Source organism: Lissotriton vulgaris, chromosome 1_1, assembly GCF_964263255.1.
Source record: "Lissotriton vulgaris chromosome 1_1, aLisVul1.2, whole genome shotgun sequence".
Classification (NCBI taxonomy): domain Eukaryota; kingdom Metazoa; phylum Chordata; class Amphibia; order Caudata; family Salamandridae; genus Lissotriton; species Lissotriton vulgaris.
This window is the reverse complement of record NC_141685.1, coordinates 673,540,317-673,565,508: the sequence shown is the minus strand read 5'-3', so window position 1 is coordinate 673,565,508 and position 25,192 is coordinate 673,540,317. Positions and strand designations below refer to the sequence as shown.

The 25,192-nt window shown below is 48.2% G+C and overlaps 1 protein-coding gene across 1 annotated transcript in view; it reads right to left on the bottom strand.

Annotated features, from left to right (window-relative positions):
- The window catches only part of DBT (dihydrolipoamide branched chain transacylase E2), a 189,081-nt gene that overhangs the window by 14,155 nt on the left and 149,734 nt on the right, over positions 1-25,192 (bottom strand). Inside the window, exon 9 of the mRNA XM_086954482.1 lies at positions 16,288-16,479. Within this exon, the coding sequence (XP_086810608.1) occupies positions 16,288-16,479 (192 nt within the window). The remainder of the gene's footprint in view (positions 1-16,287; positions 16,480-25,192) is intronic.

The following is a 25,192-nucleotide window of genomic DNA, read 5'->3' as shown; positions in this document are numbered from 1 at the left end:
ATTGGGCAGTCATCTACCTGAAATTCACCAAGGACAGAAGAGTACTGAGAGGTGGCACAAACATTTATACTAAGCCTGGGCGTAGTTCGCGTAGCCGCACTCCGCGGAGCTACGCGAAGATGCCCTTGCACTCCGCGAACTACGCATAGCTCCGCGAGCATGCGTAGTAGCTTGCTTGACCCGTTCGCAAGCCATTTTTCGTCTTCGGGAGCACCGTGGAACTCTGGAACCTGCTCAACACCACATCTCCAGACGTCGCCTTCCACACAGAAACATGGATGAACGCCTCCTCAGCACCAGACATCGCCGTCGCCATCCTGGACGTATACAAGATCACCCGGAGAGACCGCGTCAACGAGACAGGAGGAGGCATCACCATCGTCCACAAGAACACCATCCGCATCACGACCAACTCAGACGACACCCTCACAGCCGCTTAACATCTTCACTTCCAGATACACACCGACCCCAAGACCACACTCAGAGGCACCCTCATCTACAGACCCCCAGGACCTCGCACACAATTCAGCGAAGACATCGCAGACTTCATCAGCCCGCACGCCCTCGCCTCCGCTGACTACATCCTCCTAAAAGGGACCTCAACTTCCACCTGGAGAACAACAACGACAACACCACCACCACCCTGCTGGACAACCTCGGACTCATGCAACTGGTGAACACCCCCACCCACTACGCCGGACACACGCTTGACCCAGTCTTCTCCTCCAGCAAGTACATCTCCTTCAGCCACTCCACCGGACTCCACTGGACAGACCACAGCTGCGTCCACTTCAGCTTCAGAAAGACCACGACTCACCACCACCCGCAACAGGTTCCCCGCAGGAACTGGAACAAGATTACCACCGACCAGCTCACCACTTCACTGAGCCAGAACCCTCCCGCCAGCTCAACGGACCCCAACCAAGCAGCCAACAACCTCACACAGTGGATCACCAATTGCGCTCGCCCAACCAGCCTCGACCACTCGCAGTCCGGCTTCCGCGCCAACCACAGCACCGAGACCGCCCTCATCGCAGCCACTGACGACATCCGAGCCCTGCTCGACAACTGGGAAACAGCGGCCCTCATCCTCCTGCCACCGCACCCTAGTGCAGCGCCTCAGCAACATCGGAATCCAAAAGAAGGCACTGGAGTGGATCATCTCGTTCCTCACCGGAAGAACCCAGAGAGTCCGCCTCCCCCCGTACAGATCCAAGGCCACCGAAGTCATATGCAGCGTACCACAAGGATCATCACTCAGCCCCGCCCTCTTCAACGTCTACATGAACCCCCTCGCAGCCATCGTACGCCAACACAACCTCAACATCATCTCCTACGCCGGCGACACCCAGCTGATCCTCTCCCTCACCAACGACCCAGGAACAGCCATAACCAACCTACATGAAGGGATGAAAGACGTAGTCGAGTGGATGAGGAACAGCCGCCTGAAACTGAACTCAGACAAGACGGAAGTCCTCATCCTTGGATCATCACCCTCCGCCTGGGACGACTCCTGGTGCCCCCTTGCCCTGGGCAGCGCACCCAAACCAATGGACCACGCACGCAACATGGGCTTCATCCTGGACTCCTCCCTCTCGATAACCAGACAAGTCAACGCCGTCTCATCATCATGCTTCAACATCCTACGCATGCTCCGAAAGATCTTCCGATGGCTCGCCACCGAAACCAGGAAGACGGTCACACAGGCACTCGTCACCAGCCGACTGGACTACGGAAACACCCTCTATACCGGAACCACAGCCAAACTCCAGTAAAGACTCTAACACATCCAGAACGCCTCTGCACGACTCATCTTGGACATCCCCCGACACAGCCACATCTCCGGACACCTGAGAGACTTTCACTGGCTCCCCGTCAGCAAGAGAATCACGTTCCAACTCCTCACCCACGCACACAAGGCCCTCCACGACCTGGACCCCAGGTACCTCAACAACCGCCTGACCTTCTACACTCCCACCCGCCAGGTACGATCGACCAGCCCCGCCCTCGCCACCGTGCCACGCATCCGAAGATCCACCATGGGAGGAAGATCCTTCTCCTAACTGGCAGCCAAGACTTGGAACTCCCTCCCCATCCACCTCCGCCTGACCCAAGACCACCTCTGCTTCAGGAAGCAACTCAAGACATAGCTGTTCGAGCAGTAGCGGACCCCCCTACCCCAAGCGCCTTGAGACCCTCTGGGTGAGTAGCGCGCTATACAAATATCCTGATTGATTGATTGATTGATTGATTGCCTGCATGCTCGGGATGTGTAGCGCGCGAAGTTACCCATGAAGTTTTCCCACCCGCTCGCGTCGCCTTATTTCCGGTCACTACTAACGTGTTCGCGAGTTATTCTGTGCCAGATTGCAGTTTCTGCGTGTTCGGCAACTCGATCTTACCGACAAGCAACCTCGCGCACGCGAAAATGCTATTGAGCGCGCGAGAACTACGCTACGCAGCAGTTTGCGGAATATTCGACAACTTTGCGTTCTCCGCGGAGCGCGGAGTTGCCGAAACTCCGCAAACTCCGCGAACGGAGCGTAGTTCTTCGCCCAGGGTTAATTTATACCCAATTTGAGAAGCTTTCTATAGTAGGATCAAATAGACTTACAGTTTGATTTTCTAAAAAGCAGGGGCAGGTATGACCTTAAGTGAAACAGAGAAACTCAAAGCAAATGGCCTTTGAAAATAACTACAAAGAAACAAGGCGTTTTTCACAAATTCACGCTTTGTTGCGAAGATGCAGATCCCATCGTTCAGGTGCGAAGATGCAGATCTCATCGAGCTCCAAAGCATGAGCTTCCTGTGTAGGATGATGTCGGCCAATGCCCTCAAAGTGGGGTTTCTGCACTTCCTAAATAAAATTAGTACGGTGGAAAAGTATGCATTTTTTGGCCTGCCTGTAATTTTTAGTAAGGGTAGATCAAAGCATCTGTAAAGGAGCTGCTGGTGGCTTAACTATATCCATTCTTGTCAAAATCACTAGTCACCGATCCATGACACCAACTACGTAACCTGTAAAGTGTGAAGTGGAGCTGCCTTGGGAATGAGTGTGGCAAGTCTCAGGCTCAGTATTATAGATTGAGTGAAAGTGATGCCCTAAACTGGAGTTTACCCATCAGCAATCCTCTTCCCCCACTTTAGCCACAGATCCGCTCACTACAACCATGTGTCAACCTCCCCCACAAATCGCTTAATATCACTACCCTACTAGTCCCTATGTGAGCAGATATGGGGAATTTTTGATAGAAGAGGGGTAGTTACAGGGGTAGAAATATTCAGGAAATACCATTCTAGTGATCATGTGTTGCTCTGCTGCAATTTGGTCTTCAACACTAATCAAATGAATTGCAATAAAATCAACTTAGATGTGCTTGTATACCCCCCCCCCCCAAAGAATTAAGAGCTCTAAATGAATAAACGAGACCCTTAATGAGTAAGAAAGCAAGAATTTAAGAGAAAATAGAGAAAATCAATTTAGTAAATAACATCAGCATCAATAGACTGGACTTTGCTGAAGTAGGCAGCTCCTTCAGCCAATTCTCAACAACAAGCCAACCAAGAATTTAGGCGTTTGCACTCCTTAATCAGCAAGTAATGTTCAACCCAATTTGAATTCTCTGAAATACTGTCTGGTCATTTATCTTTGCTCCAATCTAATGACTTCCTTTGACAGCACTATCTTTGACATACCCCTCTCTCTTATTCCTCCATGAGCCATTGGTATTTTCTCTCCTCTCCCGCTAAGAACGTTTATTATGCACATCTGATATTACAGGTCTTGGACAATGTGTAAATCCTTCCCCTCATGAACTTTTCAAGCTGGAAGCATGGATAGAGGGTTTGGATTTTGAACAACAAGACTGAGAAGTGCAACAGTACCAATCAGGGATGGGTCTTAGATTATATTACCGGTCCCTGCATGAATCCTGGGTTCCTTCTCCTGGCCGAAATATAGAGTTACCGTAATCTATTTATAGATTAGTTTTACATGGATAAGCACTGCTAAAGGTGTTACAAGTACTGGAAGAACTATTTATCACATGGACCTTTTTATCGCATGTATTTACCTGCAAATGCACAGCTGGACCAAGCACAATAAAAGAACGTCAACAACTGTGGTCAAGTGTAGATAATAAACTAGATGTGTTTCATCTCATCCCCAACATGATCCTTGCATGCTTCCCATTTATCTAGAGGTTATAAACTGTTGTGTCCATCTCACTTTCTATTAGCTGTATATTTGCGAAAACAGCTCATCAGCATCCTCCCTCTGTAGCATCGAGCTACATGTGTCTACTGCGTTGTGTCAATTAGAAGTTGCAACTGACTGGAAGCAACAGAAGGCAAGTGTTGTCATTGGGTCTCCAAGGTAAAAGGAATGCCTTAATCTCTCATTAGGAAGTTACAACAACGTTGTTACGCTACTAATTGTACCAGAAAAAACGGAGTTTGCAACTTGAAAATATGCGTGGAAGCGAGCAACAGAATAACGGTTCTAGCAAGAAAAAAACCTAACCAACAGAATTATGGATTACATGATTCCTAGTTCCCCCCGAATCAGGCATGGTGGGATAACAAGACTCTATCCAAAACAGTTCAATGAGGTCAGATGACTGAAATGTACTTGCCTAGAAAGAGTACAGAAGAAGATACCGAGTAGTTATACTGGAGAGCTAAACTACAAGAGTGTCAACAGATTGTGAGGACCCTCCAACCTGGCTCCCATTCTGCATAGCTTGATGCAAGAGCGGTAGGATGTGACCAGCTGTTTCCAAGAACGTAAGAGGTCCCCTGGTTAGTGAAATACAGAGCGGCAGAAAGGAAGGAAATAAGCTAAACACAAAAAACAACCAAAGACCGACACCTGGAATGCTTGGGGTGTAGCTGTAATTATCTGGAGAGAGTAACTTTGCTTTATACATTATCTTTATTTGTTACGTTATAAATGTTTCTATTTGTCCCAAGAATATGTGTATGTGAAGTAAAATACTTATAAAAACAATAAAAAGAGACTCAAATAGAAGACTGAATACCTTTTCTGATAAATTCTTCTAGTAAGGTTGGGTTATTGATTGTGGTGGCTCAAGTAAAACTACTTATGTAATACAAATGTATAGGAGGTATACCATTGTAAATCAATAGAGTAGGCAGGATGTTTTTTGTCTTTAGCTCCCTCCATTGGGTGAGTGAACTGCTGACGATTGCTGTGCAGTAAATACATCACCCATTGTTATCTCAATTTCGATGGGATAATCACAAATATTGGAATTCCACTTTGGCAGGAGAGTGTCTCTTGGGAGCCTCCTCAGCAATCCCTCATAGGAGAAAACTATAAAAATGAACTATTTGTTGCTAATCAAAGCATCAACGAGCAATCAGGAGAGTCCAGCAGGCAATCAGCAACAAGTTCTAAAGGCGCCTTTTTCCATTTATCCAAAATGTATAGGCCATGGATGCATATCTAGATCAACAAGCATTGGCATAGCCAATAGGTCTTGCATTTGGGACCTTGTTATTAGTTTAGTCATGCAACAGTTGGTGTTGTTGCACCAAGGATATTCTGCTGCATAACTAAATACTATAGGGTCCAAAAAGTGGGACCTATTGGCTGTGCCAATGCTTGTTGGTTTTTTGCTGCTGTTTTGTTTAAGTTGCCAGATCTACAATAGCTGGACATGGTTTTTGTTAACTCCTTCGCTGCGGCGGCTATTCCGCCGCAGCGCTAACGGTCGCGGGCGGCTGCGCGGCTCACCCTCGCCGGTGACAGAACCGTTCCGTCACGGCTCGCGGGTGAGCTGTGCTTGTGACGGAACGGTTCCGTCATGGCCCCGCCCGCTTAATTAAACCTGGCGCGCAGGCGCGAAATCAGCGCCGCGCAGGCGCGGCGGCCGGGCCGTGACGGAACCGTTCCGTCACCAGCACAGCCCACCCGAGGGGCGTGACGGAACGGTTCCGTCAGCAACATGGAAGGTGTTAACAGTTCTTAGCATCAAATGAACTTGTTTTCATTGCTCTGAATGTTGTTTCCATTCTAGTTGTAGGAAGCAGTCATTCCCGGGGGTGTGGGGGCTGCCCATGTGCCAAACTTTGCAAATGAGAAAAAACCTGGTGCATGCACAATTTAAAAGTGTGGAGTGAGTGAGCCCCAGGCAGCATGACTCACTCAGCCAGGAGTTCATGCACTGCACCTGCATACTCAGCATGGTTTAAGGAAACCGACCCACTCCCTCCCAGGCATTGAACACATATTTACAAAGAAACTCTGAGAAGAGCCTGCCTGCTGCACTTACGGCTGGTGGTGTGTGTGCCTGGTGAATGCGTGCACTGATGGCTGGTGGTGTGTGTGCCCTGTGAAAGTGTGCACTGACGGCTGGTGGTGTGTGTGCCCGGTGGAAGCGTGCACTGACAGCTGGTGGTGTGTGTGCCCGGTGGTAGCGTGCACTGACAGCTGGTGGTGTGTGTGTGCTGGTGGAAGCTTGCACTGACGGCTGGTGGTGTGTGCGCCTGGTGAAAGCGTGCACCAACGGCTGGTGGTGTGTGTGTGTGCCTGGTGAAAGCGTGCACCGACGGCTGGTGGTGTGTGCCTGGTGACAGCGTGCACTGGCGGCTGGTAGTGTGTGTGCGCCTGGTGGAAGCGTGCACCGACGGTTGATGGTGTGTGTGTGCCTGGTGGAAGCGTGCACTGACGGCTGGTGGTGTGTGTGCCTGGTGGAAACGTGCACTGATGGCTGGTGGTGTGTGTGCCTGGTGGAAGCGTGCACTGAAGGCTGGTGGTGTGTGTGCCTGGTGGAAGCGTGCACTGATGGCTGGTGGTGTGTGTGCATGGTGGAAAAGCGTGCTCTGACGGCTGGTGGTGTTTGTGCCTGGTGGAAAAGCATGCACTGACGGTTGGTGGTGTGTGTGCCTGGTGGAAAAGCGTGCACTGACGGCTGGTGGTGTGTGCGCCTGGTGGAAGCGTGCACTGACGGCTGGTGGTGTGTGTGCCTGGTGGAAGCGTGCACTGACGGCTGGTGGTGTGTGTGCCTGGTGGAAGCGTGCACGGACGGCTGGTGGTGTGTGCGCCTGGTGGAAGCGTGCACTGACGGCTGGTAGTGTGTGTGCGCGCCTGTTGAAAGCATGCACTGACAGCTGGTGATGTGTGTGCCTGGTGGAAGAGTGCACTGGCAGCTGGTGGTCTGTGTGCCTGGTGGAAGCGTGCACTGATGGCTGGTGGTGTGTGTGCCTGGTGGAAAAGCATGCACTGACAGCTGGTGGTGTGTGTGCCTGGTGGAAGAATGCACTGACGGCTGGTGGTGTGTGTGTGCCTGGTGGAAGCGTGCACTGACGGCTGGTGGTGTGTGTGCCTGGTGGAAGCGTGCACTGACGGCTGGTGGGGTGTGTGCCTGGTGGAAGCGTGGACTGACGGCTGGTGGTTCGTGTGCCTGGTGGAAGCGTGCACTGATGGCTGGTGGTGTGTGTGCCTGGTGGAAGCGTGCACTGACGGCTGGTGGTGTGTGTGCCTGGTGGAAGCGTGCACGGACGGCTGGTGGTGTGTGCGCCTGGTGGAAGCGTGGACTGACGGCTGGTGGTTCGTGCGCCTGGTGGAAGCGTGCACTGACGGCTGGTGGTGTGTGTGCGCGCCTGTTGAAAGCATGCACTGACGGCTGGTGATGTGTGTGCCTGGTGGAAGAGTGCACTGGCAGCTGGTGGTCTGTGTGCCTGGTGGAAGCGTGCACTGATGGCTGGTGGTGTGTGTGCCTGGTGGAAAAGCATGCACTGACAGCTGGTGGTGTGTGTGCCTGGTGGAAGAATGCACTGACGGCTGGTGGTGTGTGTGTGCCTGGTGGAAGCGTGCACTGACGGCTGGTGGTGTGTGTGCCTGGTGGAAGCGTGCACTGACGGCTGGTGGGGTGTGTGCCTGGTGGAAGCGTGGACTGACGGCTGGTGGTTCGTGTGCCTGGTGGAAGCGTGCACTGATGGCTGGTGGTGTGTGTGCCTGGTGGAAAAGCATGCACTGACAGCTGGTGGTGTGTGTGCCTGGTGGAAGAATGCACTGACGGCTGGTGGTGTGTGTGTGCCTGGTGGAAGCGTGCACTGACGGCTGGTGGTGTGTGTGCCTGGTGGAAGCGTGCACTGACGGCTGGTGGGGTGTGTGCCTAGTGGAAGCGTGGACTGACGGCTGGTGGTTCGTGTGCCTGGTGGAAGCGTGCACTGATGGCTGGTGGTGTGTGTGCCTGGTGGAAGCATGCACTGACAGCTGGTGGTGTGTGTGCCTGGTGGAAGCGTGCACCGACGGCTGGTGGTGTGTGTGCCTGATGGAAGCGTGCTCTGACAGCTGGTGGGGTGTGTGCCTGGTGGAAGCGTGGACTGACGGCTGGTGGTTCATGTGCCTGGTGGAAGAGTGCACTGACGGTGTGTGTGCCTGGTGGAAGCAGGAGCATTCACAGCAATAGAAGACAAATGAAAGTGACGAAGAGGGAGGGGGAGAGGGGAGTGCGAGAAGAGGAGCCTGATAACACCAATAAAAACACTGATGGCAGCTGTGCACGCGCTCGTGAACGCAAGCCAGAGGCCAGCAAAAGCCTCTGGTGGCACTTTTAAAAGCCACTTACTAAATGTCTCGAAGAGACAGCATGCGCTGTCTAAGGCGAGACCTAAAAATGGGTAAACACTTAAAGGTGGAGCTCTGCCATCAGCGCAGCAGTCACTTGGAATGGCTAACTTCCTATTTCAGCGCCAGTCTATTGAAGAATGTTTCATATTCACCAAAGATTGTGAACTGGTGGGGGAAACCATAGTGATTTAAGGTCTCAGTGCAATACCCCAGGCACCAGACCAGAGGGTGCAACTAGATTTAATCAATCTAGGAATGCTCAAGTTGGCTTACCATGCAAGAAGAAAAATAACCTTTGTCTTGCTGTTGACATGACATGAGACACACTGCCAGTTGCAAGAAGACTTCGTGTCACAAGGTTTCTTTGTTTTCTGTGATTTTCTACAAATCCTATGAGCTCTAATATTTCTTGTTAGCATCTTGCTATAAACCCCAAGACATGTTCAACAGACGTGCTTTGCTATCCTTCACTACTTCATAATATTTTCTGTTTCAATCATGCTTATTAGGAAAACATAAAGGATCTGCTGACCAACAGGTACATTCTCATGTACTTCTTACCAAAAACACACAAAATAGGCAAACATACAAATAAAGCATGCACACAACTCCAACATTTTTAACTATTAAATAATGCAGAGGCATTGCTCTCTAAATCAGCTCCAAAATAAAAGGATGGAATTAAGCGGAAGAAAAGGAGGGTAAAGCACAGTAAAACATTGGGCAAAAAAATTGGACAAGAGTAGGGTTACGCAGTGAGGGATAAAAGGACCACAACACTAACCAATAAATCACAACAAATAATAATTTCCTTCACACCCATGTCGCTACATTCGTAACTATGTGGGGGCCTGTTAGAGCTCTCCCTAGAGGGAGGACTAGGGCTGCGAGCTACCAGGTGTTCAGCAGCGAATTCCTGCGACAGCTTTGTGAATTTTAGATCGTGTTTCTTTGCCTTGTGATTTTTAAAACTTTGGGGGCTTTTACGCTGAGAATTTAAAGGGAATTGTTTTTAGGCACACTGACACCTCTTGACACTCTACTTCCTTGATACAGCCTCGCCCAGCCGATCTTTACTCCCGGTTTGAGGCGGTGGCGGGCGCCATCTTGGGTGTGGGCAGGGGCAGCGCTCTAGTCGCGCCGGCCTCCCGCCCTCCCAGACTATTTTAATCAGGTTGTCTTAGCTGCTCGCTGCCTGTTAGAGCTCTCCCTAGAGGGAGGACTAGGGCTGCGAGCTACCAGGTGTTCAGCAGCGAATTCCTGCGACAGCTTTGTGAATTTTAGATCGTGTTTCTTTGCCTTGTGATTTTTAAAACTTTGGGGGCTTTTACGCTGAGAATTTAAAGGGAATTGTTTTTAGGCACACTGACACCTCTTGACACTCTACTTCCTTGATACAGCCTCGCCCAGCCGATCTTTACTCCCGGTTTGAGGCGGCGGCGGGCGCCATCTTGGGTGTGGGCAGGGGCAGCGCTCTAGTCGCGCCGGCCTCCCGCCCTCCCAGACTATTTTAATCAGGTTGTCTTAGCTGCTCGCTGCCTGTTAGAGCTCTCCCTAGAGGGAGGACTAGGGCTGCGAGCTACCAGGTGTTCAGCAGCGAATTCCTGCGACAGCTTTGTGAATTTTAGATCGTGTTTCTTTGCCTTGTGATTTTTAAAACTTTGGGGGCTTTTACGCTGAGAATTTAAAGGGAATTGTTTTTAGGCACACTGACACCTCTTGACACTCTACTTCCTTGATACAGCCTCGCCCAGCCGATCTTTACTCCCGGTTTGAGGCGGTGGCGGGCGCCATCTTGGGTGTGGGCAGGGGCAGCGCTCTAGTCGCGCCGGCCTCCCGCCCTCCCAGACTATTTTAATCAGGTTGTCTTAGCTGCTCGCTGCCTGTTAGAGCTCTCCCTAGAGGGAGGACTAGGGCTGCGAGCTACCAGGTGTTCAGCAGCGAATTCCTGCGACAGCTTTGTGAATTTTAGATCGTGTTTCTTTGCCTTGTGATTTTTAAAACTTTGGGGGCTTTTACGCTGAGAATTTAAAGGGAATTGTTTTTAGGCACACTGACACCTCTTGACACTCTACTTCCTTGATACAGCCTCGCCCAGCCGATCTTTACTCCCGGTTTGAGGCGGCGGCGGGCGCCATCTTGGGTGTGGGCAGGGGCAGCGCTCTAGTCGCGCCGGCCTCCCGCCCTCCCAGACTATTTTAATCAGGTTGTCTTAGCTGCTCGCTGCCTGTTAGAGCTCTCCCTAGAGGGAGGACTAGGGCTGCGAGCTACCAGGTGTTCAGCAGCGAATTCCTGCGACAGATTTGTGAATTTTAGATCGTGTTTCTTTGCCTTGTGATTTTTAAAACTTTGGGGGCTTTTACGCTGAGAATTTAAAGGGAATTGTTTTTAGGCACACTGACACCTCTTGACACTCTACTTCCTTGATACAGCCTCGCCCAGCCGATCTTTACTCCCGGTTTGAGGCGGCGGCGGGCGCCATCTTGGGTGTGGGCAGGGGCAGCGCTCTAGTCGCGCCGGCCTCCCACCCTCCTCATCACCTATAAAATGTGCGTAGGGTTCAGACGGCGCAGCGGGCTGGCGCAGCGGGCGCGCCGGACGCGCGCCGAAGCCGCGCCTAAGCCAAGCCCGTCTGCGCCCGTCCGCGACCGACCGGGACCAGGGGCCCAGACCCCTGCTCCTCGGGCGTGCTGCAGCCAAACCTATACAAGTAAGAGGCTGAGAGACTTATGTCCCGTTTTACCTACCCACTGTCATCACATGATGGAGCCCTTGGACCTAGGTCCATGCCCTCATTGCTCATTTAGAGGAAGCTGCTTAGTGCCAGTTGTCCCTGACTCTGATTCGATCCTGGCTAAAGGGGGTCTCCTAAACTGCAGATCCATCAGCAAACACACTCTTCAGCTGTGGGATCTCATACTGGATGAGGACATGCAGATATTGTTCCTAACTGAGACCTGGTTGGGAGAACACTCTGACCCGGATATACTGGATACCATCCCACCTGGTTACACCCTCCACAGACTTGATAGGACAAAAGGAAGGGGAGGCGGTATTGCCATTATCGTCAAACACCCTTTCGAGTGTATTCTAAAGCCAGAAAAAATTGATGACTGCGAAGCAGGTGAATTTAGTATTAAACTGACTCAACATGACACTATCTCTGGCATCCTAATCTATAGACCTCCTGGTTCCCTGGGCAAGTTCCGTAGTAGCCTACTTGAAGGGGTTGCTCAGACCGCTATTAAACACAATAAGGTTTTGGTGCTGGGTGACCTGAACCTACACCTAGAGGACCCCGCACAGAAGGAGGCAGAGGATGTTCGCCTTGTTTTACAAGAATTACAGCTCAACCTGCTAAGTGTAGCAGCTACACATCAGAGGGGTCACTGTTTAGACCCTATCTTTGCGAGCTGGGATATGATAAAAGTACTTACCCCTCATCAGCTCCCTTGGACTGACCACTTTCTGGTCCCTTTTCAATGTTTTTATCAGACTGCTAGGACTATTGACAATGGGAAAGGAAACATTATGAAACGCAAATGGAGACAATTCTCCAAAGAAAACTTTATAGGTGCCATCCAGAAAGCACAACCAATAAGTGCCTCGGATAGTGATCAGGCGAACAAGGAATTTAACCTACTTGTAACTGCCACTCTGGATGAGCTAGCCCCCATGTGTAAGGGTAAAGTCAGAGAAGGCAGACAACGTACTGCCCCATGGTTCACTACCGAACTCCAGCAAATTAAATCTAAATGCAAAAAGCTAGAAAGGAGCTGGAGAAGGAACCAGAGTGAGCTAGCAAAAAACAGTTATAGCTCAGCACACCGGAGCTATCAGTATGCGGTGCGTAGAGCAAAAGCCAAACATTTTCAGACTCGTATTGAGGATGCCGAGAGCTCCTCGCGAGAACTGTTTAAAATATATAAAGAAATATCTCTGGTCTCTAGTTCCAACACCCCCACAAAGACATCCAAGGAGGGATGCAATAAAGTCGCTGACTTTTTCTCTAGTAAAGTCAAAAAGATTTATGCTTCCTTTTCTCAAATACCAGTTAAGGGTATAGATTTCAGAGCAGACAGCTCATTGGCAGCCCCGGATTCCTCACTACTAACTTTCGAGGTTCCCGCAGCGGACAAGCTAATAAAGATCTGTCGAAGTGTGAAGTCCGGCTCCCCTAATGATCTGGCCCCGGCCTGGGTCATATCAGAGGGCCTGACAGCCGTGGAACCTCACATCAGACACGTCCTACAAACCTCCTTTTCCACTCAACAAGTCCCTATGGAGTGGAAGAAGGCCATAGTACTGCCAATAAGGAAAAAACCGAATGTCAGCTTGGAGGTGCTAGAAAATCTTAGACCCATTTCCTTATTGCCGTACGTGGCGAAGGTGGCCGAGAAGGTGGTTAACGCTCAGCTCACGGAGCACCTGGAAAAATGGAATTTACTCCATCCCTCTCAATCAGGATTTAGGGCAGGCTACTCTACGGAGACGGCCCTCCTAAGAGCCACTGAGACCTTAAGAGCGGGGGCAGATGCAGGTCATACAATGGCCCTGATCATGCTCGACCTAAGCGCGGCTTTTGACACCGTAGCGCATTCCATCCTGCTACGGTGTCTGAACGAAGCTGGGGTCGTTGGTCCTGCGCTGGGCTGGCTGCAATCGTTTCTTACGGAAAGATGTTTCCAGGTACAGCAAGGGACCTGCCACTCAGTGGAGATGTCACTAGACCAGGGAGTGCCTCAGGGCTCTGCTCTGAGCCCCACTCTTTTTAACCTATACATGGCCTCTCTGGCGAAAGTTGTACACTCTTTTGGGGTGGAATTAGTGTCGTACGCTGACGACACTCAGCTGCTGATCTCCCTATCGCAGAGCACCTCCAACACCCCTAACAACTTTAAATCCTGTATGCAGGCACTAGCAGAGTGGATGGATGCCCATTGCTTAAAACTCAATGGCTCTAAAACAGAGGTGCTGGTGGTAGGGGGAAAAAGCGAAAACTGGTCGGATAAGTGGTGGCCTTCATGTCTGGGCCCTACCCCCATACCATGTCAGGAGGCCAAGAATTTAGGAATTTGGATGAATCCCTCTCTCTCATATGATGGCCACATAAGGCGTCTTGTGGGCAAATGTTTTGGAGTTCTAAAGACCCTAAACAAAACCTTAGACCTCCTCCCTTTATCGGCCAGAAGGACACTAACGCAGGCACTGGTGACCTCGCGGTTAGATTATGGCAACATTCTGTTCCTTGGGGCAACCGAGGGCAGCATAGGTCGCCTACAAGTCATACAGAACTCCGCCGCCAGACTGGTGTTAAGAAGACCCAGGAGAGCCAGCTCGAAATTGGCGCTGGATGCGCTGCATTGGCTGCCTGTGAAGAAGCGTGTGCTATTTAAGTGCCTCCTCTTCTGCCACCGTATTGTCTGGGACAAGTCACCGACATATCTGAAGAATCTAGTCAGCCGATATGAACCTACTAGAACCCTCCGTTCAGAGGGTACCGGACTGTTGACAGTTCCCAGGATTAGGAAGGCTAGAATGGGTGGACGTTCCTTCGCGCTCCAAGCAGCTCAACAATGGAACAAACTCCCTCCTGTGCTGAGACTGGAGAGCAATGAATTGCGGTTTAGGGCTCTGCTTAAAACACATCTATATTCTGCATAGAGTCTGGGTTTTATGCTGCTTCACTGATAGCTTTAGCGCGGGGACACGCCGTGATGGCGTTACTGAGCGCTCTATAAGCTCTTTATTATTATTATTATTATTGAATTAAATCTGAACTTGCAAGCACTTTAAAAGGACTAAATCACCAAAAGCGAAGAGTGAATTGTTAAAAGTCCTACGTACCTAAACTAAGTCCCTTCACTTCAGAAAAGCTGTTGTCACCATTATACGAGAGAAAGCAGTTTATTGCTGAACCATATTTTTGGTTTGGCATGGTTCCACACTGGTGGTGCAATACCAGCAACCAAAAGTGATTCATGCAAAACTTGGAATTCCTGGCACCACTTGTTACGTCCACGCGCTATAATCTGGAAACAGAGAGGCTGATATCTGAAGAATAGGTTCCCAGAGATCTTGATCGTTCAAAACTACCATGATAGTGCCCCTGCCTGATTCCTTAGACAACTTCTTGGATTAGTATTGGAGTATACATTCCGACTCTCCAGTACTACTTTCCTCTGGAGGCAATAATTGGCTAAAGAAAGAATGGATCACTTACCACACGGTTGTCCCATAGCCAGCAGATGGGAACTCTAAGACCTTAAGATTAGCTACTCTTCACATATTTTCCAAAGTCTCTAATCTTATTGTTAAAAATGACTATTACCCCGAAGTCTGAATCCTTGAAACTATATATTTCTGTGCCTGTTTCTCCACCCTCCCTCTCACCCTCCCATGTTCTCCAGACTGCACACCTTAGTATCCAGAGATCTTGTCTTCACCTCTACCACCCTAACCTTAGGCTCCATTTTCTCCAACCATGCCTCCATTGTAGTCTTGGATTTCTTTCAGCAAATTTCTTTAATATGGAGTTCTTGGCTCCATCATTTCCTTCAGACCCCCTAGCCAAAACACCTATTTCAGAATCACTCTTCTCACAGGTTAGAGTGTTGTCCCTACTGTAGGAAAGGAGATAGCCCTGGCTGGTCTTTGCCTGCTAGGTTTCTTAAAAGTTTTAAGGGCCACCTTTGTGCCGCAGTAATGCCGATTCAGATGCCCTGTGGGTCTCACCAAGCCCAGACTAGGGTTCACGAAACGTCCCGAGCCTCCACAATTTATGCTGGCTCAAGCCAATCTGGGGTTTCTCACTCACAAGGATGCCTTTGTGCAATCTGGAAATGTAGTCCGCGCCCTCGCTACCACTCACTGTGGGTGCTGAGCATGACCTCTGCTAAGCATACCATCTCTGCTAGAAAGCAGAGTGCCACTCCCAGTTATTATCCTTAGTGTTGCCATGAGCTTCCTCTGACCTCTAATTACACCACCCTTTCCAAAGCAATTCTGCCAGCTCACATTGTCAATCCACTGCACCAATCACAACTCAGGCTTCGCTCAGTGCTACCAACAAAAGTGGTGCTCGGATTCCTGAACGGAAAGTGGCCAACTAGCACCCACCAGGCTCTGCACCACTCAACTTTATTATAAATACCACTGCTTTAAATTTTTGGTCGTTCCCCTCCCCAACACATCTTTCCTTTGCAAGGTACAATCTGGGCATAATAAAGAGACCAAGCACATTCAATTAGCCACCTTCTCCCTTCTTGTAGTGTACATCTTTACAGCATTCAATCTCCCTACCTTTAAAAGTTTCTTCAAACACACTGCCCACAAAAAAGCCCATCATTCACAATTTTAAGATATTGCATGCAACCAGGACCCGTAGTCGAGTCGACAAAATATTGCAAGCGAGCACAAATACAAGCAAGCACAGACTGCCATTTCCCCTAATTCCGAAACAAAAATAGAAAAACGCTATTAGAACAAAGTTAACATCCCCAGGAGGACTGAAACTCTATATCAGAGGAAAGAGTTTAACGCCTGCTGACATTATCAGAATTTAAACGGATCCAGCAACTCATTCCGTAACGGAGTTTACTAAATGTTCTTCACCACGTCATGCATTGTGCTGAAATTACTATGATGCAGTTTTTCTTTTCTGCAGCACAGATGACTGCCATACTCACTGTCCCAATGTTGGAAAGAGAGAATGTCCCGCCAGTAAGGTCCTTTGTTCCCAGCTGACCAGTCGAGCCCAACGTCTGCAAGCGATTTATTTCAGCAGCAATCTCAAAAATACTGCAGGCTTGAACATTCTTCACATTGGGTACAATTAAACCACCTTGTGTGTCCATAGCAATCCCAATGTTATGAGCAGCCTGAAAAAAGCCATGTAAAATAAATTAGGCTATGTAACACAATGGTCTCTAACACAATTCTGTTTCTTTTCAAACCTTAAACGTAAACAAAAAAAAATACAACATGAGTATATATGTTAACAGTAAAAACAAGATAAAATTCATATTGATAATTAAACTCCATTTAGACTTTCCACGTCTACATTAAAAAATGTAAATTCGCCAGACAACATCTGTTAAAATATGAGTGCTGGTCGTACTTAAGAGAATCCAATGTCCTACAGTAGCCGGAAAATAAAAGATCTGCTAGGCTCAATATATTACCTACGAAACATCTCAAAATCTAACAGGTCCTGCAGAGACACATTGTCGCAGCTGCAGGGACCCAAAGACCCATGATCATGACATCCTCTGGGGAGCACCAACAAGTGCAGCATAAAACGATCCCTATTGTTTTTAACGTGGGAGGGAGAGGGCTCTATCATCTGAGTCGTTGCAAGCAACACATAGCCCCGGAGCGTGAGTGTCACAAATTCAATCTCCTCTCTATACATTGATCTCCATACTAAAAAGTTGTCTTTTTATCAGCTTAGCTTATGCTCTCAGGGTTGTTAAAAAGCTCCCCCCTCCTTAAATGCAGGATAGAATCCTTAACCTATTTAATCCAAGAGATTTTAAGAGCATGATCAAGCAAACGATAATCCTTCAAACTCAATCTATTCAGAGCGAGTTCCTTCTTGGTCCACAACCTGATCCAACCCCGCGAAGGACAAAGAGCTAATAAATCACTCAAGTAACCAACTCCCAACCCTTCTTGAACACACAGATGGGGTACTTTGGGGAACGCATAACAACAGCTGCATTTAGCCTCTGAAGGAGGCTAAATGCTACGTAGCCCCAGAGGTCACTTCCATATGAAACCTTAGAGATACACTTGGCATGGTATAACTTCACCAAGGCCTTAAGGGGTTTACTTCCAAGCCTAGATGCAAAGTCAAAAACTGTGGCAACAGGTCTAGTAGGCCCCTCATTCTTAGCTGCCACTAGGGGTTTCCGGTCCACATTGGAATCGAACAGGACTCCCAGATATGGGAAAGCCTTGACCTTTGAAATGGTGTGACTGCAAATGTTAAAAGCTTACGTCTTGGTCGAACTGGACCCACTACCATCACAAAGGGCTTAGTAAAATTGACTGCCAAATCAAGCTTATCCATAAAGGTGGCAAAGGAATTCAGGAGGGTTTGCAATCCCTTAGCAGTACTCGCCATCAAAACCGCAACATCCGTGTGAAGCCCTTTTTGAAGACAGGAACTATAACTGATGTGGACCAAGCAAGAGGGGGACCCGCCCTAACCACCGCGTTTAGGATCCGAGTCAATACTGGGACCCAGACTACAACATCATTTAGGCACAAATCTGGGGGAAATCCATCCAGAACTGGAGCTTGATTGCTTGCTAGTCGTAACAATTCCTGGGTGACTTTCTCTCCCCAAAAATTCCAAATACGAACTCCAGAAAATTAGCCTTTCAAAACACAACTGCTTCTCCATGGGGTGAATTATTATATATACCTTCAAAATGATAGACCCATTGGTTACCAGCAATATGATGGCATAAGGCAACATTCTTGGCCTGCGCAAATCATGGTCGATTAAGTTTCCAAGAGCTTGCTTAAGCTAAATCATCCCAAGGTTGTTGCCTCAGGGCATCTTTGCACCTTTTTAGCTCAGACTTATAGTTCGAATGGCAAGTTGCAACAAGCTCTCATCTCTGGAGCCAGCTTTTAGTGCACTCTTTAGGGTCCATAAGCCCTGGAACAGCTAGAATCAAAACATTTGGGGTGGGGGGATAGAGTTAGTTACTAGGAGGTGTAAAAGCGCAACTACCTTATACAAAATATTTCTTAAGGGCGCTATGATCGCCTGATTACTAGCAGTTAAATCTAAACAGTTGGCAAAATACAGCGCGCAGCTACGAAACAACGTTTGTTATAAGCGTTCAGTCTCCACCATCCCCCACCTTCAGTGCCTACCCTGATTATTTGGAGAACAGACTTCTGATGACCCCGGGAATCTAATTAAAATGGGCCGCCATCATCTTAGGGTAAGGAAAACCTGGTTCCGAGCACTAAAAACGCTATGCGATATGTTGAAACTAGATATCAATAAGAAAAGAGGCAGAAACAAAGATAAAATCTAGAATAGTATAACAGGCACTGGCAGTAAAAGTAGGGAGAATTTGTGATTCTGGGGAGTTAGCCAACTTATCCAGAGAGAAGTCTAGATTATTATTATTTAAGATATTGTTTAGCTGTGTACTTTCTCTTGAGTGTTCCATATGTAAACCTTTTAAACCCTACAAAAAAATACTTACACAATCAAGGAGGCTCTCACATAAATATATATTAAAATTGCCAGCGATGATTAAATTGGACAAGCAGTCTCCTTTTCTAGGTAGTGATTCAATTAAAGAATCCACAAATTGAATATTAAAAGAATTCTGTGACCCTGATTTTGCATTATAAAAATGCAATAAATATAATGCTGGGGAACCAAGCAAAATTATTCTTAAAGCTTATAGTAGAAATGAGTCAGACCCTCTAACTTCAGGTGAAGCATAAATAATACGTCCCTTTTTAGTACCACCCAATCTCGAATAAGCAGCCGGGATACAATAAGCTTTATAACCCTCTGCTAGACCTGGTACCATTGGCATGAGTCTCCCTTCCATTTTTCAATGATTGCCTCCTCTGTTTTTGATATGTTTTGCTGGTTTAGATGCTTTGGGCACTGTGCCACTGCTATTCAGTGCCACAGTGCAAGTGCTACCTATGTTAAATTGATGCATTGATTAGTGACTCCATGATTGGGTTTTTTGATTTACTTGTCAGACCCTAGTACAGCGCACCATGTGTGCCCAGGGCCTGTAAATCAAATGCTGCTGGTGGGCTTGCAGCACTGGTTGTGCCACCCACAGAAGCAGCTTGTAAAGTGCGTCTCAGGCCCGCCATTGCAGAGCCTGTGTGCAGTCTAGTACTGCCATGTCGACTTGGCAAGTGCGCCCACTTGTCAGTCCCCAAACCTTCCCTTTTCTACATTTTAGTCACCCCTAAGGTAGGCCCTAGGGCAGGGTGCATTGTATGTAAAAGGTAGGTCATGCCCTGATGTGTGCGGCATGACCTGATAGTGAATTACAGTCTATTTCGTTTTTTACTATTGCAAGGCTATCGGTCCCCGTAGGCCAGACTGGGCAGTTTGATTATAACATCTTATAATCCTAACTGACCCAGGGAACATGGTAGAAATTCGAATTTAGTATGCCTGAACTCAGAATGATAAAATACACCTTTTAGTAAAGTTGGTTTTAACATTCTGTGTTTGAAAAAACCACTTTTAGAAAGTAGGTATTTTCTTGCCTAACCAGTCAGCCTGCCTCTGCTAGCTTGTGTATTGTATGTCTGGTTTGTGAGTGACAAGGGCTGGGGTGGCTACAGGAAACAGCGTGAGTCAGCACAAGGCGGGAATAGACCTATCTGCATGTAGATGGGTGGGAGGAGTAGCACCTGGGTCTGAATAGGGTTGTGCCTGCCTTCCACAATGCTGGCTCCACCTCCTGTGGTGTGTCTGATGACCCTGGCCCACCCTTCCAACGGAAAGAAGGGGTCCTGTAAACAAAGTGCTCCAGGACTGCACAGAACTGGTTAGGACTAGGTACAGGCCCCTCTGCCTTCAGAGGACAAAGGATTTTGCAGTATAAATATGGGGACCCAGACCCCAAGACTTTAGATCACTTCTAGGAACACAATACGAACCTTTGCCAAGGAGAAGAACCAAGAAAGCTGCAGGCGTTTGGACTGCCCCTCTGCCAGTGTGCTGTTTGCTGGGTTGGCTTGCAGTGGTTTCCTTATTGCTAAGGAAAGGAGAAGGACCTTTTTAAGAACTTTCATCATCTTGCAGAATATTAATCCAAGGGCTTGATTTGAGCTTGCCTCCTGTCCGAAGTCTCAGGGATACCAGACTTCACCCCTTCTGTTTGCCTGCACCTGGAACTTGCTGTTCTAGCCGCTACAGAATAAATTCTGCAACACCGACGTCGGCGAGTGACGCCGTCCTCTGCATCGAAGCCGGGAGCGCTGCTCCAACTTGCAACGTAGACCCGACGCAGGCCGCCACGTCGATACCAGCGAATGACATCGTAAGCCTGCCATAGCCGTGAGCGTTGTTCAGACTTGTGACGTAGGCCCGACACCTGCTGCTGTGCCGCAGCGCCGTACTTTGGGATTTCTATGACCTTGATGTTGTGATAACTCCCGTTGGGGTATCTGTTGCTAAAGACTGCTTTTAAGTGAATAACCTATTCTTGAACTATTTCTACCATCTTGAGGAATTATTATTGATTACAGTATTGTGCATTTTTGTCATTTATGGTCTTGTGAAAAGACTATATAAAGAATACTTATTTTTATAAAACCTGTGTGGTGTACATCTGTAGTGTTTTCACTGTATTACTGAATGTGTTCCCAAATGCTTACCACACTGCCTCTGAGATAAGCCTGTCTGCTTGTGCCAAGCTACCAAGGGGGTGAGCAGGGGTTATCCAGGAGTGTAATCTCCTTTCCCTGACTTAGAAGCAACGGTCCCTATTTGGTCAAAGGTGTATACCAATGCCAACTAGAGATCCCAAGTTCTAACACCCTCAAAAAAGAAACAATTCAAAGTCTATCATGATTCTTGTAAACATATCATATTGAACTTTCTAATGAATAAATGTCAGTTCGGGTCACTCAATTTGGAGGCAAGTCCGGTGATATTTCAGCTTAATAAGTTAAATTCATTAAAGTTACGCACAGCTAGGCCTGCCGGGGAATGAACAAAAGATCAACCAACAAGTGGAATTTCTAGCGTAGGCAATGAATCAAGATGTTCAAGTCAATCACGAGATTTCAAAGAACTCAAAGGAGCATATTGATTAGCAATCGACAAAGACATGGTTGTGGGAAGCTTTGTAGGCGGGAAGATACCCGGGCGACCCACTTGTGTTCAGGCTGCAGGACCAATGTAGAAGAAACACTACGGAAGGGCCTGAATTGAAGACAGTTTTCCAAGTCTAAAGGAACACATAGCAGGCAAAACTTGCGCTGCTTCCGTAGGGCAATTGAAGTTGACCACCACGCAGGCCCCTTCTAAGGCTTTCACATCTTTCCCCAGCCAGCTCACTCTTCTCACAATATATACATTATATATACATATATATACATACACAATATATATATATATACATATATATACATACACTATATATATATATATATATATATATATATATATATACACACACATACACACTACTATTATAAAGAGAGAACTCTCACCTTTGAGCCAGGTAAACTCGGGAACCACAGCGCCAATCTACACACCTGATACATCCTTGAAAATGGCAAGGTGTGTAGATGGACATAGGTTACATAAAATAAAAATAAAACGTAAATTAAGAAAATTAACTTTAAAAACAAAGTAGTCCCCTGAAAGAAGCGCCGGCCGCGACGCGCTGCCCGCGACGTGATGACGGGACATGGAGCGGCGGTGATGTGAGGAGCAGCGGATCAGGTAATGCATTTACAAACACGGAAAATGTCGGGGCGGGAGGTGGTCCGTGTCCGTGTTCTGACGGAAAGAAGGAGAAGGAGGAGTCCCGTCAGCTGCAGCACTTCGAGCGTAGGGGAGCGGAGCAGAGTTGACCGGCTGAGGGCGGCCGAGAACGGAGCGGAGCAGGGTGGAGGAGCAATCTGCCAGCGCAGGGGGTCGGGCTGCGGGAGTCGTGAGGTACATCACACCTACCTCTGCTCGCTCCACCACATGCTGCCCCCAGCCCCCTTCTGCCCCGGCAGCCCCAGGCAACGCTGGGGCGGGAGATATATATATATATCTATATCTCCTAGGTTGATGTGTGAGCCAATCCAATGGGTCACCTTATTTTTTACCTGGACACACTAGTGCCATAAATCAGCAGCAGGCGACAAAACAATAACAACCTCACTCTGAGTATACTGAACGATAATGGGAAACAAAAGAAGAGCTAGCACAACGGATGGAAGACCATGAAACTGAATGAGCAGTCTCTCTCAAAGAAATGTCTTTGCTCCTATCCAAAGCGCCCTCCTGGACTAATCTTCCTAAGGCACCCTTTACAAGGCTATTATTAGACAGGTTACCCTCCGAACAAGTCTGCTGTAAATCCCCTCCCCCCCCCCATGGTGAGGGATAATAAAATAGCACTCTTTAAGATAATTCTTCTCTTGCTCGATATTTCCTAAATGTTGCTCCATAAGTTGAAACAGTCCCTTAATCATTTAATGTAAAGTTTGTCCACGGAGTCTTGAATAATACTATTATGAGAAGTTTTCAATGAAGTAGTGGGCATGCCCTCCCTGGTGGGTGTATTTTCAGAGTGAATACCTTTTCAGCCAGTCCACTTCCTTTTTAGGTTTTGACTAGTGAGCTGCGCACTGCGCAGCTGCAGGGAAAACCTCATGAGAAGAGTAGAGTGGCTTTGGTCCCCGCCTCTGTTTTCATTTGCTAGCTCCATAAATGGAGGCTAGCCATTTGAACAGACATCTGCTCGTCATCCTAAGAGTAGATTCGGGGGCGTTCCTGCAAATTTTAGGCTTTCCACCCCTTTCGAAATAGTCATGCGGCCGTTGGCGGGGTTTATTTTTTTTTGTCGTCCAGGTTTGTTTTGGCCATTCCGCGGCCGACCGCCGACGGAGGAAGTCCAGGTCCAGGTGAGTGCAGGCCGTTCCCGCCGCCCCCCCTCCCGCTGTCCGTGTGCCTGCCCGCCCCCCTCCCGCTGTCCATGTGCCTGCCCGCCCCCCCTCCCACTGTCCGTGTGCCTGCCCGCCCCCCTCCCGCTATCCGTGTGCCTGCCCGCCCCCCCCTCCCGCTGTCCGTGTTAGTAGTTGTTACGATTGTACATGTGGAGGCCAGGATGAGTGAATGATGCTGTGCTGGGACACAGCGGAGTGCCATGTTGTGTTTGAGTTGGTGAACGGTGCAGTCATTGCAGCGAGTGGTGCAGTGGCTGCGTCGGGATCGCCCCTGGATGTGTGCCCAGAAGAAGTCCGGCCTCGCCCCCGCCCCTCACATCTCGTAATTCCCTTTTACAAAGGGCCAATGTGTTCCGGGGCCAGTTCCGATTGGTCACACGTGAGACTTCGTTGCCCCATCTCACCGGAGAGGAACGTGTCTAGAAGTCCTTGTTTAGATAACGGCAGGATGAATCTAGAACATGGTTTAAATAAATATCACGAGCTTTGTCCGGCACAATCCGAACAAGGACGAGCCCCTTGTTTGTGGAGGGTCAGTTTGCAGTGCTGGGGCGGCGGAGGCGTTTTGGGTTTTTAAAATCTACTCTGGGTTAGTCGCCTCTGGCTCTGATCCAGCAAAAACGCAGTGGCACCCAGTAGGACCTCGACCTCTCCTCAAAGGTACACATAAAACTTCTAAAATAAAAAATAAAACATTATAAATACATAGTCAGAAAAACAAATCACGAACAGCGATTGGCTCCCCGTCAAGAAGGTCAGAGCTGTTCCTCGTTCTTTAGTGGCTTCGGCTGCAGCTCTGTATTTTTGCATGCAGCGTTCTGTGACTGAAGGAGACATGCTAACGTTACGAAAAAGAGTGTAATTAAAAACATGTTTTGTGAAGCACTTATCTTCCTGCGCCGGCTTGAAACCTAACATTTCGTCCCCCTATGAAGCAGAAGGTGATCCAGATTGCCCCTTGCAGCAGGTCAATTAACTGACTTCCGTTTATCGCAATCATTCTCTGCCATTCTCTACAAACCGTGTCCCCTCTGCCCTTGCTATCCCTGATCAATAGAAAGTCGCTAAAGAATCCTAGGTGACAACTAGACGTTAACCATACTCCAGTAGCCCTCCGGCATTATATAACGGGCGGCAGTGCTGTATACACATCATGGTAGCATGCTGGTTCCCTCTACCCCAAAATATAGTTTAGAACTGTACCATTGAAACGCTGATGGTGTCACATCAGAGTATTAATGAACAGGTCATGCCCGTCACAGATAGGCATTCTACCATTCATAGACTGGAATCTCTGAAGTTGCTTGTTTTATCTTTATTGATGGTTTAAAACTTATATATTTGGTAAAATCTACATTCTGCAAAATAAAGTAATTACATGGGATTTTTAATCAAATTGGCCATGCTGATATTTTTTTTAAATCCGGGACTAGATGTGTGCCACAGTGTATATTATTGGATTTCAGTCCACGTAAACCTCTTCTATCCTGTTTCCATTGGCAACATTTTTTGGTTTCGCCTGCCGAAAGCTTGACATGTTGCTCTACTTTTCTATGTGTTGTCTTAATTCGCTCACTTCCTTATATGCCATATACCTTTCCTAGCATTATCTTCCTTAACTGCACTCTACTTTTTATTATGTACCCATAATTTGAGGATATTGGTCTACTGTGCTATATGACACCATCATCTAAGCTTGCATTGTAAGTATGTTTAACTCTGTGTATAGGACTACAACTCTATGTGTATAGGAGCTCTGTGTATAAATGTGTGAGAGGACCTTGTGTGTATGGTACTGTGAGTGTGCAAATGTCTTTGTGTGATGCTATGTATGTGTGTAATGCTATGTGTCTGTGAGGCTGTATGTGTGTAATACTGTCTGTGTGTACAATGCTGTGTGTATGAGATGCT